Source organism: Eumetopias jubatus, unplaced genomic scaffold (assembly GCF_037043125.1).
Source record: "Eumetopias jubatus isolate StellerSeaLion01/CBP00866 unplaced genomic scaffold, mEumJub1_p1.0 scaffold_8, whole genome shotgun sequence".
NCBI classification, from domain to species: Eukaryota; Metazoa; Chordata; class Mammalia; order Carnivora; family Otariidae; genus Eumetopias; species Eumetopias jubatus.
The window spans coordinates 3,580,025-3,593,354 of NW_028274814.1; the positions used below are offsets into that span (position 1 = coordinate 3,580,025).

At 40.1% G+C, this 13,330-nt stretch overlaps 1 protein-coding gene across 4 annotated transcripts in view; it reads left to right on the forward strand.

The window, feature by feature from the left end:
* The window catches only part of NRP1 (neuropilin 1), a 136,385-nt gene that overhangs the window by 70,126 nt on the left and 52,929 nt on the right, over positions 1 to 13,330 (forward strand). For all 4 annotated transcript variants that reach the window (XM_028120882.2, XM_028120884.2, XM_028120885.2 and 1 more), the window contains exon 6: positions 712 to 878. In XM_028120882.2, the coding sequence (XP_027976683.1) occupies positions 712 to 878 (167 nt within the window). The remainder of the gene's footprint in view (positions 1 to 711; positions 879 to 13,330) is intronic.

Genomic DNA, 13,330 nt, shown 5'->3' on the forward strand with positions numbered 1-13,330 from the left:
ATTTCATTGTTTCACTGAGTATATGAGGCCTAATGGAATACATGCTTTCGTGATTCATCATCATTATTGTGAGTGTTATTATTTTATGTTGTAAAGTGGTGGTCCTCTTTGGGACTATATGATACTGCAGTTTACTTCTGATGGCTACTCCCATGTTTTAATGATATAAACTAAAGACATGAATAATCAGTCCCAGGCCAGAGGCAGGAGGCATGAGAATGAAGGGAGTCAAGGAGAGGTTGCCCGGGTGCCAAATACAAGGAATCTGAAAAACAGAGAGTTAAGGTCTGCTGTCCACCAAATATGGATTATAACATAGACATGGGGTCTTTTTCACTTTTATTAGATATTGAAGGAAATAGTAAAATTTTATTTAAATATAGCTTCTATATTAAACTTTGAAAATAAATACAAATTCCGATTATTTCCTAATAAATTTCTAATAGTATTCTGTCAACCTAGGTTCAGTGAGGAAAATAATTAATCACTATGAGATCTTTATAGCCTTGCTTTTAAAAATTATTACCATTATTACTAGTATTGTCACATATCAGTGCTACGTTCCAGTAAGTCCTTCACTATTATCTTCTGGAAGATATTGTTGGTGAACATCAAAATGAACGTTTTAGTCTGCCAGATTATAAGAAGAAATATGAATCAGTCGGGTCCCTTATGTTTTGATGACTTTGAACCCTTTTACTTCCCCTTCAGATTTTAAATGTATGGAAGCGCTGGGCATGGAATCGGGGGAGATTCATTCTGACCAAATCACAGCTTCTTCCCAGTATAGCACCAACTGGTCTGCAGAACGTTCTCGCCTGAACTACCCCGAAAACGGGTGGACTCCTGGGGAAGACTCCTACAGAGAGTGGATACAGGTGCGTAGTACAAGACCCGGCACACATAGGGTAGAAGATTTAGGTCATCTAGAAGGGTTGCTGGAAAAAAACAGTGCCATTCCAAATGCCTTCAAAAGCGAAGAGAGGAACAGTGGGTACCGAGTGTAATCTCCCTGCAGGATCATCGCGTCACCACAGTCTGAGAAAAGCAGGCCCGGTTGATATCCCTGAAAATGCATTTATTTTCTCAGATACATATATACAACTCTTCAGAGAATTTGAGCACAGATGTCTCACTTCGGTAACAACTAAACGATCTGATTTTTCCCCACAACTACACATTTTCTATCCATACACTTCCTCCTACAACAGATTTTTATTTCCTTGATGAAATACAGTAGCTCTAGCAGACTTGCATGAAATAATTGTATCTAAGTATAAGGCTTCTTATTTGTTTGTTTGTTCTGAGTAGAAGAAAGGAAGAAAGGGGTTGAGGTTTACTTTTCCTACAGATATACATAGCACATGCCCAAGACAGCAGTCTGATTGAGGGCTCTGGTCTCTGTGGATTATGTATATACACATGTAAGTATGAAATGGACACATTTGTATCCTTATTATGATGTTGCTTCTGCTTTGCTCCCTTTGCCCTGGAACTCCCTTCCCTGCCCTTGTCTCACATTCCCCAGACTCTCCTCCCCAGCACCACGACTCCCCTGCCCCGACTCATCCTTGGCACCCCTCCTAATATGCCTCAGCTTGTCAGGCCTTGAGGTCTGGATACTCCCACCCAAGGCCTGACGCTCATGTTCTTGACTTTTTCACCCACTGTCAAATGAAACATCCATATCTGGATGTGGGGGTTAAACTGTGGGCAAATTATACAGAGTTATTTGCTGAAGGATCCAGGCTTCCTTTTCAGAGAGTAGGCAAAGCTTGACTTACATTCATTGCTAGATATATAAAAATGACTAATTCCCAGAGAGAGTTTCTAAGCAAGAAAAAAACCACGATGATTAATCCCCTACTTTCTATATCTATTGCTGCTTCAGTCTTTTGAGCACAAATACCAGATCTTGTTTTACTTTGAGAAGGTCAATATTAGTTTAACATACACTTAAAGTGAAATGGCCTATTACGGGAGACCAAACTCCTGCTAACCTCTAAATGATAACACTGAGAAATGTGTCGAGAGTGAGAAAAGATGAGACTTGTACCTGAGGATTGCTGAATCCAGCTCTAGGTTAAGTCAGAAATTAAATGAATTTGCCTATGTCAGAATAGTTCTTGGCAACTTGTTTTTCCACATCCCCAAACCAACAAACAGTTCCGTATGATTGACGGACGCGCCTCTAGAGGAGAGCTTGGATTTTGCAGTGCTAAGCGTCTTTGCATGGTAATGTAGTCCTATTCTTGGTAATGTGGAGAGTGCTGGATAATTTAGGGACAGTGGTCTTGCAAGGGTTCTGAAATTGCAACTGTAGCAATTCTTCTGTGTAGGGCAATGCTATGTCAGGAGAAACATGGAGACGAAATGGGCTCTCCCAAAGCAGTTGTCAACAGGACAGAATTCACATCGTTCTCAGGAGTTAGGCAGAAGAAAAAAATCGGAAATGGCCCAACTCTTTCCACCAAAGCATAGAAAGCAATGGTTAGGAGAAGCTAGGCAATCAAGCCCCCGCAAAATGAGGTTTACTTCAAGCTCAAGCTTCTCGCCCGCTTCAACTCCAGTCAGCTGGGGGTCTGCTCCACATCTCACCCCAGGACCCAGACAGAGGGAGTGGCCATCATCCCAGACGTTGCTTGTCACCAAGCAGAGGGAAAAAGAGAGCACGGCCATCGTGCTAGCTCTTAAGTTCCCCTCGAAGAACACTTCCACTGTTTTCATTGCCGAAGCACATCCCACGGCCACCCTTAGCTTTCTGAGGGGCAGCAATTCAATGCGTGCTGGAGGGAGGAGAGCTAGAAATTTGGTGAACGGCATTCATGACAATTGTGCCATTCATAAAATAGTTACCATTTATTGAGTGTTTACTACGGGGCCCAACTTCTGCAGAGTACTTGACATGTTTGCATTTAATCCTCCCAGCAATCCTGGGGATGAGGTGCAATTATCCTCGTTTTAAAAATGAGGACACTGAGGTTCGGAGGGATTAGTAAATGCCCAAGATCACAGTGAATGACCGGGCTGTCAGACTCCCAACACCTGCTTCTTTACACTTTGGTCTGTTCTGCTTTATCATGCGTTACGTTTCATATAAATTCAGGTGTATCTTGCGACACGACTCCCTTTCTGCTTTTCCTCAGGAGAAGACACACTGAGATGAGGTGGGTGCTTACTGTTTCTGAACCTAGAATTCAGTTCCTTTATGCCCTCCTCCATCCCTATGGAAGATGAATGTCAGAGAAGCTTAGCATCAGTGCACCTTGAGGTAAAATTATCTTGTGCTCCTTCTGGAGCTCAGCAGGCTCATTTCCATGCTTGTTGTGTCTGCGTTATGTGGTGGGGGTTCTTATCTTTACCCATCACCTAATTATGAATAATTTCATATGTTTCCAGCTTTTCTGAAACTCCTTGGAAGTGGTTGGCTTGTTGTTTTCTCTGGATAGATGTTTTAAATTAACCAACAAGTAAAGCATAATTGAGGCTGAGGGCAAGAGGCACATACCTCCAATCAGGAAAGTTAGCGCACATACATTTCTATTTATATGCACATCAGTATGTGAATGGTATTTGTTTTCTTTTTCCACTTCTTCACATTTTGCATGAAATATACCCCACAAAACATGTCGCTGTAGCAACAAGGACAAACACTTGCATGTGTTAAATTAATAAGGCAGTATTGGAAGCTGACTTTCCTTCAAGACAGGAACAGTCTTTGGTTGCCATTGTTTTCTCTAGGAAATTACTGAGTGACATAAAAAAACAATGTGTCGTTAACCACGGGTATAAACGTCCACCGTGGGGCTTCCTGTGAGATCTGTTGTCTGCCAGAAAGCTTAAAAAACAAGTCAAGAGGCAGTTTGGTGGGAAGGGGCATAAGGGAAGTCCCGGCTCGGAGCTTTGCACGTGGTCATATCCTGCTCAAAAGGCCACTTCATATCCTGAGCAGCTAAAACCTCGTAATTGTCCACAGCAGAGTTAATCACACTGTGAAATTCGCCCGTGTTTTTCAGAGTATTCCATTCTGTCCTGTGTCAGAATGTCCTGTGTAGAGCTGCTTATCTAATTGTTAATTTAATCTTTTTCTTCCTTTTGTTTCTGGTTAAACAATCAAGGATTCAGAGTAAAGACTCAGGATATCAGTGGTGCTGTAACAATTCTTCATTTTCGAGCACCTCATTAGAGCCCAAGCCATTAACTTCATTGAAGCTGAGTTTCTTCCCCTGTAAAAATAAAGGTACTGTAGGCTTCTCCATTCAAGCTCTAGCTGTTCGTGAAACTGTGAATCTTGGAGAGAGGCAGTCTCCGTTTTTCTTCTCCTCTCTGTATACTAAGTGTGTTGCGTACTGTCTGTTCAGGGAACAGATCCTAAGTGTAGCCATTCACACACAACGCAGAATTTAATTCGTTAATTATTTCAGTGTTTTATTAATGATAGTGTTCACCACACTGTAAACAGATTTATCCTTCTTGCTTTAATTAAAGCTCTTGGGAACGCTTTCCTCAAAACAACTGTGACTTTTCCCTGATTAAAATGCCAGGAGACAAGGGGAAAAAGAAGAGGCAAGAGGTATAATGCCTGGATGGGATATGAACTTTGTTGATCCAAAGACATAAAAATGGTGCCAGGGACTAATTGATTACCACACCCCCCAGTGACTTTAGAAATAGAATTATTTGATAAACCAACTCAGCCTGGAATTCTGCTCTTCCTCAGATTTGGGGGCATTGTCTTTTGTGGGAAAATTTTGGGTACTAGATTATTTATGCCCTCACTTATTCCAGAGAAGCAGAACACGAAAGCCTTTGGCTCCTGAGCCCTATCCTGTTTGGTTTGGTGAGACAGCCCTCACTGATTAATCACACAGAAGAAGGAAGCCTCATGAAGACACTGTAGCTCTAAGAATATATCAGCAAGCCCCCAGAGCAAAAGTGCCTTCTGTCTCTACTACATTTCCTTGCACAGATGTTCCTTCGGAGGTATGAGGAGGAGGAAAGCTCCAGAAGAGAGGAGGTAGTGCTAACTTTACGGGGAAGCTTGTTTCTGTGTTTTCCTTTTGCCTTATATGTATTTCTCTTGGATAATATTCCACATTTTCTAACTGAAGGAAGCTGGAAAGCAGACATGAGCAGCAAAAGGCCTTAGTGTGTGGAAAGGAGGTAGTCTGAACTGAGTCAGAACACACCCACACAGCGCACACACAGTCCGTTCACTCACTGGCAACCGTAGCATCAAACACAGTAGATGCCCTCGTTCACGCTCAGTTTGAGAAACTGGCCAAATCCAGGAGGCCTTTAGGTTGCTTTGTGGATTTTAAAATTCATTGTAAGACAAGTTCTAACAACAAAGCCTTATGTTTCTACAGCACTTTCCCTTTCTTAAAGCACCTTTTTGGACACAGCCCATTTTAGTCTTCGAATGTACGTTAAATAGACCAAAGAGTCACATCCCCATCTTCATGTGAGAGAGCGGAGGCTCAGAGAAGTTCAACGGTTCATGAGTCCCAACGTGGGGAAAAGATGCGACTTGTGGGAAAGCTCAGGCTTACACAATGGAAGTGGACTTCCTTCCTCAGACGGGAATGGAGTCAGTGGGCACCGAGAGGTCTGGAAGGCAGACAGCAGCTGCTAAATCACCACTTGTGGTCAGGCCTGACACAGGCCCAGTGCTCAGCTGGCCTTTGCGTAGCTCTCTGGCCATTCGAATTGTGGGTCTTTTCACCTTACGCTGCCTCAAATGAGGTAAGCGGGGCAATTGCCCCACTCCACCTCTACAGAGAAAAACTACAGAGCCTTCAAAGTCGTGGGGCCTCCCAGGTCCCAGAGGAGTTTGTATTCAAATAGCCAGGTTCCTGGAACCCCCAGCCCCAAGGGGCTTTCCTCTATGCCAGGAGGTTCACTGCCCAGAAGCTCCCCCAACATCCCTCCGGGGCTGTGAGTTGTATCTCCCAGTAACTTCAGGCTCTGTCATCATTCAGAAATAGAATTAACAGTTACAACTTACTGAGAACAGAGACAAAAGTTAATTTAAAGGCATGGGCTTGATTTCAGGAGCTAAGGAGAGGCCAGCTGGATGCCCTATAAGTAACAAATGGAATGAAATAACTCATAAGTTCTTGGAAATATTCCCTCTGACACGTGGAATTATTACACATTTTTAGCAAATCTTACGTGGGAGAAGGGAATGCTGCTCATTCAATGAAAAGAATTCGTTATTTGGAACCCTGGTTTTTATCTTTAAGTTAGTTGCCTTCCAAAATTAAAAGTAGAAACGGGAGTCATTTATCTTAAAGCTTTAGAATGTCATTTATTTTAACAAGTTTCATACATAATTTTCTTTCCTTCAAAACTTTCCGGAAACATCTTTTGTTCTCATAATAATGTGTTAACTATGGAACAGGTATCTCCAGTGAAATGGTTTTTGACTTTTCATTCAATTGCTAGTTTTTAGCAAGTTTATAATCTGTAATGCTATATTCAAAATTGGTTCCATTTGCTAAATTGACTAATCCAGAACATATATTGAGCCAGGTTATCCTGATTGTAAACATGCTGCTTATAAACCAGACACTTTAGAAGGTACATTTTCTCATTCAGATCATTAGTAAATTGCTGAAATTGCAATAAAATGATCCTTTATAAGTGTATAACTAGGGAACTGACAAAAATAGCTCACTGGTTTACCCAAATGTGGAATGATGCATGTAAAATATAATGTTGGCAAATTTAGGGAAAATACAGCTGTTCAACTGAACGTTTATTCCCCAGGTGTGCTCTGTGTGTGTGTGTGTGTGTGTGTGTGTGTGTGTGTGTGTGTGTGTTGCAACTAATATTAATATGCTATTTTAGCTAAAACATTGATCTGGAAGGGAGACAATTTGCTTTTTACAAAATCCCCCAGGTAAGCCTTTGGTTGTCTTGCCCTGATTCTGCAGTAACCTCTACTTCCTGCATCAAACGAATGCTTAACGTCCTATCCTTAGTGCTTCATAGGTCTGTTTCTGGTGACTAGGTTCCACCCACGAAGTCCCTGTTCGAAAAATTCCTCTCTCGAGGAAATTTTCCTAATGCTTTCTCCAGTACCTTGGTTTCTCATGTTATAGGAAGTCATTTGAAGGAAATACATATAGGAAATGCGTGTAGGGATGGATTAAATTCAGAGTTTTTTGCTGCTTTGAAGGAGGATATGATTTGGGGAACACAGAATAAGCATATGACATAATTCTTTAGACATTTTTAACTGATTGTTTTGTCATATAGAAAATACAAGGATGATTTTAACCATTTTGATTAAGTCGACCACTTAATTCAGTTTTAAAAATCAGTCAAATGATTTTACTAATGAGTATTTCTTGTCAACACACCCTAAAGAAAATGTCTGACATTTAAAGAAACCTCTTAGATTTTTATGATGAAGCACCACTGGAAAGACAATATTGAAAGAACCACAACTGTTCAGCTAGAATTACACTTAAAATAGATTAATTTGCATACCACACACATGCCATTTTGCTTACAGTTTTGGCTTCTTGTTATTTTATGCTAGTGTCTATTTGGAACCAATAGTCATAGTTATATTCTGGAGAAGAATTGTTTTCTTTCCAGGATAGCTCAACTTTAAATGTAAGACTAAAAGCAGATGTAAACGTCATCTTGTCTGAATTCCTTATTTTGTGTAGGTTCAGAGGTTAAGTGATTTGCAAGACCACATAGCAAGTTAATGACAGAACCTGGACTAGAATCTTAGTAGCCTTGCTGCCCCTGCTTTGTTGCTTCTCAATTGTAATAATATGCAAAAATGGATTTGGATCCTTTTTGAAGATGGTATCCTGAAGACCATTTATATCGCAGCATATACCTGCTCAGTTAGTGATTGGTAAATGACGTCTATCAAACTGAACAGTCACTGCAGAAGCGGTAACTTAAACCAATGATTGGATTGTGTCTAGAGCAGGATTTCTTGGTCTGGACAATACTCACATTTTAGAATAGATAATTCTTTGTTGTGGAGGCTATCCTGGGCGTTACAGGATATTTAGCAGTATCCCTGGCCTTCACCCACTAGAAGTCAGTAACACACACACACACACACACACACACACACACCCACCCCTCCATTATGACAACCAAAAATGTCTCCAGGCATGGTCAAATGTCCTATTGGGGGAAAAAAAAATCACCCTCGGTTGAAAACCACTGGTGTAGAGGACACCCTAAGTCCTAATCAAGTCATTTTTTAAATAATAAGGTTGATCACTGTTTTGAAAGAAAAAGTAAACTGGTTGCTTGGCTGTTTTTTGTCACTTTTCAACCGCTTATCATAGATGTCATTTGAACAGAATCGTAGTTCTTTTGTTTTCCAAAAATACTGATGCATCTGTTTACCTTATGCAGGAAAATAGCATCATAAACCTCCTTGCTTATTTATCTTAAGCTTCACTATTTTTAGCTTTTAAAAGTGAACTGTCTTTAGCTAAATATATACAGATGTGATTTTACAATACTGTGGCCTGGGCTTCCAAATGCGCTGATAAGGATTGGATTAAGGAAAGGAAACACAAGGATAAAATCACAAGTCATCGTTGACAAGCTTTAGGAAAAATAAGACTGAAATGAGCTCCTCCACACCCGTACATTGTGTGTCACTGACCTTTGCCGACGTATTTTAATTTTTTTTTGCGGTATGTAAATCAAACGCATGTGTGTGTTTGTGTGTGTGTGTGTGTATTTTCACTTCCAAGGTAAGGGAGAGTAAGGAACTGTTTGAAAAGCTTGCCTATTGCTTATTACCTTATCTTTTCATGGGAAAAATACTATTAAGTTTCCAATTTTGTAACCTAAACAACAACACATTAAGAGCTATCAATTACCAACCAGTTTCATATCTGTGGACCAATAAGAAGGCAAGGTTGATGGTTTCACATCTGTTTTGGGTGAAAGGCTGTTCCTGTCTGTGGTATTTAAAATTTAAAGAACTTCTGTTATTATACAATTGGGAATCCTCAGGGAGTAAAATGTTAATGAAATCCATAACATGCACAGATTTTATGATAGCAGTTTTAAGAAATTCCTTTGGTGGGGTTTGTTGATTTCTGTCCCGGCGGTAATAATTGTACCTTTTACAGAGTACATTAATGTTCACATTTAGGAGCAATGGCTACGTTTATGCAGCGTGTAATGTAACACACGAACTCCTAAGCTTTAAATAACTTTCATATCGTAATTTGAAAGCCCCAGAGCGAAAAATGTGTGTTTTTCAGAATTGGCAGAACCCACAGTTTGAAACTTGTCTGGCATGTTCGAGGCAACCTCCTGCAAAGGTGAAAAAGGTATACCCTGGAAATTCCAAAGCCAGAATGTGGATGGGTCTTCCATGCACTCATATAGTTCTCATTAAATGCACCATTTGAAAGCTCCACATCAAAATGACAATTTTGATCCACATCAAAATAACAATTAGGGATGCTGACCTGCAACAGGGACAGAAACGCATACTTATTTCCTTTCTCCACTCCCACCCCGCCCCCAGCTTTCAAATTTCATTCAGTTCTATGTTCAGATAAAGAGAAGAAAGTTAAATCAAAAATGCTTTATACATCCCAACAGTAATAAAATGCTTTTATATTTCCAGCTATTGAACAGAATAAGCATTTGAGACTAATTGCACATATTATGACTCAGAATAATCACATACGTACTTGTGTAAGTGATGTGAAGATTTGTTTTGGTGTTTTTTGTGGGTTTTTTTTTTAAATCTTTTTTTTTAAAGATTTTATTTATTTATTTGAGAGAGAGAGAGAATGAGAGATAGCACGAGAGGGAAGAGGGTCAGAGGGAGAAGCAGACTCCCCGCCGAGCAGGGAGCCTGATGCGGGACTCGATCCCGGGACTCCAGGATCATGACCTGAGCCGAAGGCAGTCGCTTAACCAACTGAGCCACCCAGGCACCCTGGGTTTTTTTGTTTTGAGGGTTTTTAGCTCTCTCTGCCTTAAGGGGTTAGAAGCTCATTTATGACACTCTTCTTTTTTTTTTTTTTTAAAGATTTTATTTATTTATTTGACAGAGAGAGACACAGTGAGAGAGGGAACACAAGCAGGGGGAGTAGGAGAGGGAGAAGCAGGCTTCCCACAGAGCAGGGATCCCGATGTGAGGCTCGATCCCAGGACCCTGGGACCATGACCTGAGCCGAAGGCAGACGCTTAACGACTGAGCCACCCAGGTGCCCTATGACACTCTTCTATTTGCCTTTCTTCAGAAGAATGAAGTGTTAATTTTACCAAAATTTTATTTTCTTACAAGTCTAATGCCTTAGATTTCTAACTCTGTTTTTTGGATTGAGCCAAAAAATAAATAAGCACCTTTATTCTTTGAGGAGGCCTGAGAAGGGCTATAGATAAAATTCTTCAGGGGAGGGGTGATTGGACCAGACAGGTTCTGCTGTCTTTTCAAGCATTTAAGATTCTGTGATTGTATTAAAAATAAATGTACTTTATCAGCTGGTGCCTGGGGCTTGCCTAAATGAAAATAAATATATGAAGCATAACTGGAATTCATTTTAAATGCTACCGATTATCGTGTGAGGCAGCACAAAGCAAAATTTACTTTTAATTAAAAAGATTTTCTCTCCTTAGATCAAGTAATTGTTTAGGTTGGCTTCACCATAAAGCCTCTCTGAGGATTTCACATAGAAACTCCACTAGTGGGGCCTGTTTTCCTTGGTTCTTTGGTACCAGCTCACAGGGATATGCAGCCCATTAGGGGGATAAGATGAAGCCCAGAGAGTTCATCTTTTGTGTCTTTCCAATCTTTGAAGGAACTATCCATAAGGCATAGGCTCACCGACCATGACAGACTGTTCACACCTTCAAGTCCTGCCTATACCCAGTCTTTCTTTCCTTAAGAAAACAAATACCACATGCAATTCTAAGGACATTATAGGCCATCATACTAGCCCAGAAACGTGACAGAACAAAAAAGCAGCCCCAAGGATACTGGATGAAGCTGTATGAAGAAGGACATTATAGTCGTCTTATGCCTCTAAGACTTGATGTATTTACTCTGGGCTAAAGGTGATGCAGATAGATCCATCTCAGAAGAGAGAAAGACCAAGACCCAGGTAGACACAGCCTTATGGCTATAGGTGCAAGAAATTTGACAGAGCCTTCAGTTTGAGAATCTGGAAATGAAACATAAAATTTGCAGTGGGAAGTACTCATGATAATAAAAAGAAGCTAGAGCATCATGAAATGTGAAATACTGAAGAAAATGTTTTTGATAATTTAGGAGATACACCAAGCTCTTGCATAGAAGGGAAAATATTTTTTTTTTAAGTTCACAATCTTAAAAAATGAAGACACAGCATGAAGGATTTTCCTGGCCTAATTATTTAAACATTATTTTAAATATCCAGACTGCTCTCAATCAGCAACATTCTATTGCACATATATTACACTATTTCTGTAGTTTTACCTTACGTTTCCAAATATTGCATTCATTTATAAGGATGCTCTTATTTATTCAGAAAGCTTCAATGCCAATACAGCAAGAATTCATTTATTTAACAATTCCATTTCCATGTAAAGAAAAACCAGTCAATACATTTGTGCATTTAACATGATATTTCCTCTCCATCAGCCACTAGGAAATAAATGACTCTCATTTACTGTGACAAATATGGAAGGCGTCTTATATGATCTCCACCTGCACATTACTGTGTCTTCTGGGCAGTAGGACAAAAAGGAGAGGCAGGAATAGGTAATTTGGTGTTCCTGTATCTGCTAAATTTCAACTGTGATTATCAACTTCTGTAATACAATAATACAGTCTCCTTAGCCTAAGAACTTTGCTGCTTTCAAGAAGAATTTACATGAGCATCTGTTTATCTACTTACCTTTCTTTGAAGTGTCTAGATTTATAATATCCATATGTGGCATAGACAATTCATCTGAATTAAAATCTTTTTATCAAAAGTAATTCAAACAGGTTACGAACAAGTTCATTCCATTTCTTTTTAATACTGGCAGTTTTAGTAAAACCATGCATAGTGATGTGTTCTTATCCTTAATTTTGCATCTAAAAGTATAGTAACAATGGGACAGGATTCTTACTGTTCCGAAAACCTGCAAGGTTATATGAAAGGAATGCTTTCTTAGCATTTCCAAATATGTGCCTCAGCTCCCTGTTTTTCTGTCAAGAAACACCCCTCCCCCGCCAACAGTGTGGCCATGTTCACCAAGAAAGCATTCACCTCTTGTCACCTCCAAGTATGTGGCTGAAATAGATGTATCCAACCACGTGTTAAGAATGGTTCCAGTGGATAAATGCAAGTCACAGCTTCCATTATGTTAAGGACTTTAGGCAGTGCTAGAGGACAAATAACACGATATGCTTAGCGTAACATCTGTGCTTATTCTCCTGTGGTTTGAAAGTAGTCGCGCAGATGCATTTTTCCCATTGTGTGACCCAGGCTGAAATGCATGAAATTAATATAGGTAGATTTTTTTTTCACACCACATTTGGATAGCAAAGCAGCATATCTTCAGAGCACAGAATGATGCCGTGCTTTGTTCCTTTCTTCCAAGAGGAGCCCGGAAATCCCTAATCATTATATAACATTTCTCCTTTCCTTGTTTTCATTTTCCACCTGCAACAGAGTTGGTCAGTCCAAAACTGCAGAACATCAATTGTGAATTGTAATTGCAAACAATTCTCTATAGAGTAATTTTTTTTTTTTTGAAAATGCACTATTTCAAGGCTTTTCCTACCCCCCTTTATAAGTGATCTTCAAAAAAGAATCAGTATATACTTCCTGGCCGAATGGTCAGCTTCCAACAGGGAAAACCAAATAGTAAATCGTGAAGTTCATTTCATCTGCTCTCAGGAATGACTGGCATCCCTTCCAAGACTGAGTGTTTACACGCACTTTCTGACAGCCAGCTGTACCTAGGCTGCCTGTTCTTTCTCTCCTTTCTTGTCTCTGGGGCAGCATTCGTTATAACCTTAGGCGGGTGACGGACTTTAATCTCAATAATCCCATCAGCTCCTCGCAGGATTGTTAATGCCAAGGAGAGGAGTTTTCTTGGACACCTGCACTTGCAGATTCGCCATCAGCACATGAAATTCTCATTAACGTGACAGGCCCACCTAGATCCCTGAAGAAATACATGGAAAATCAGTGTAAAAGGAGGCCGTCAGAGTTTATAGGCCAAGAGGCTGATTTAGAGCATCGCCCCCATCTGCAAGTCTTTAGTTTCCAGAAATTCATCCTTGTGTTTGTTTTTGAAACCAAGCTTTTAGGAGGAGGGAGAAAAATTAAAGGCTTGACTT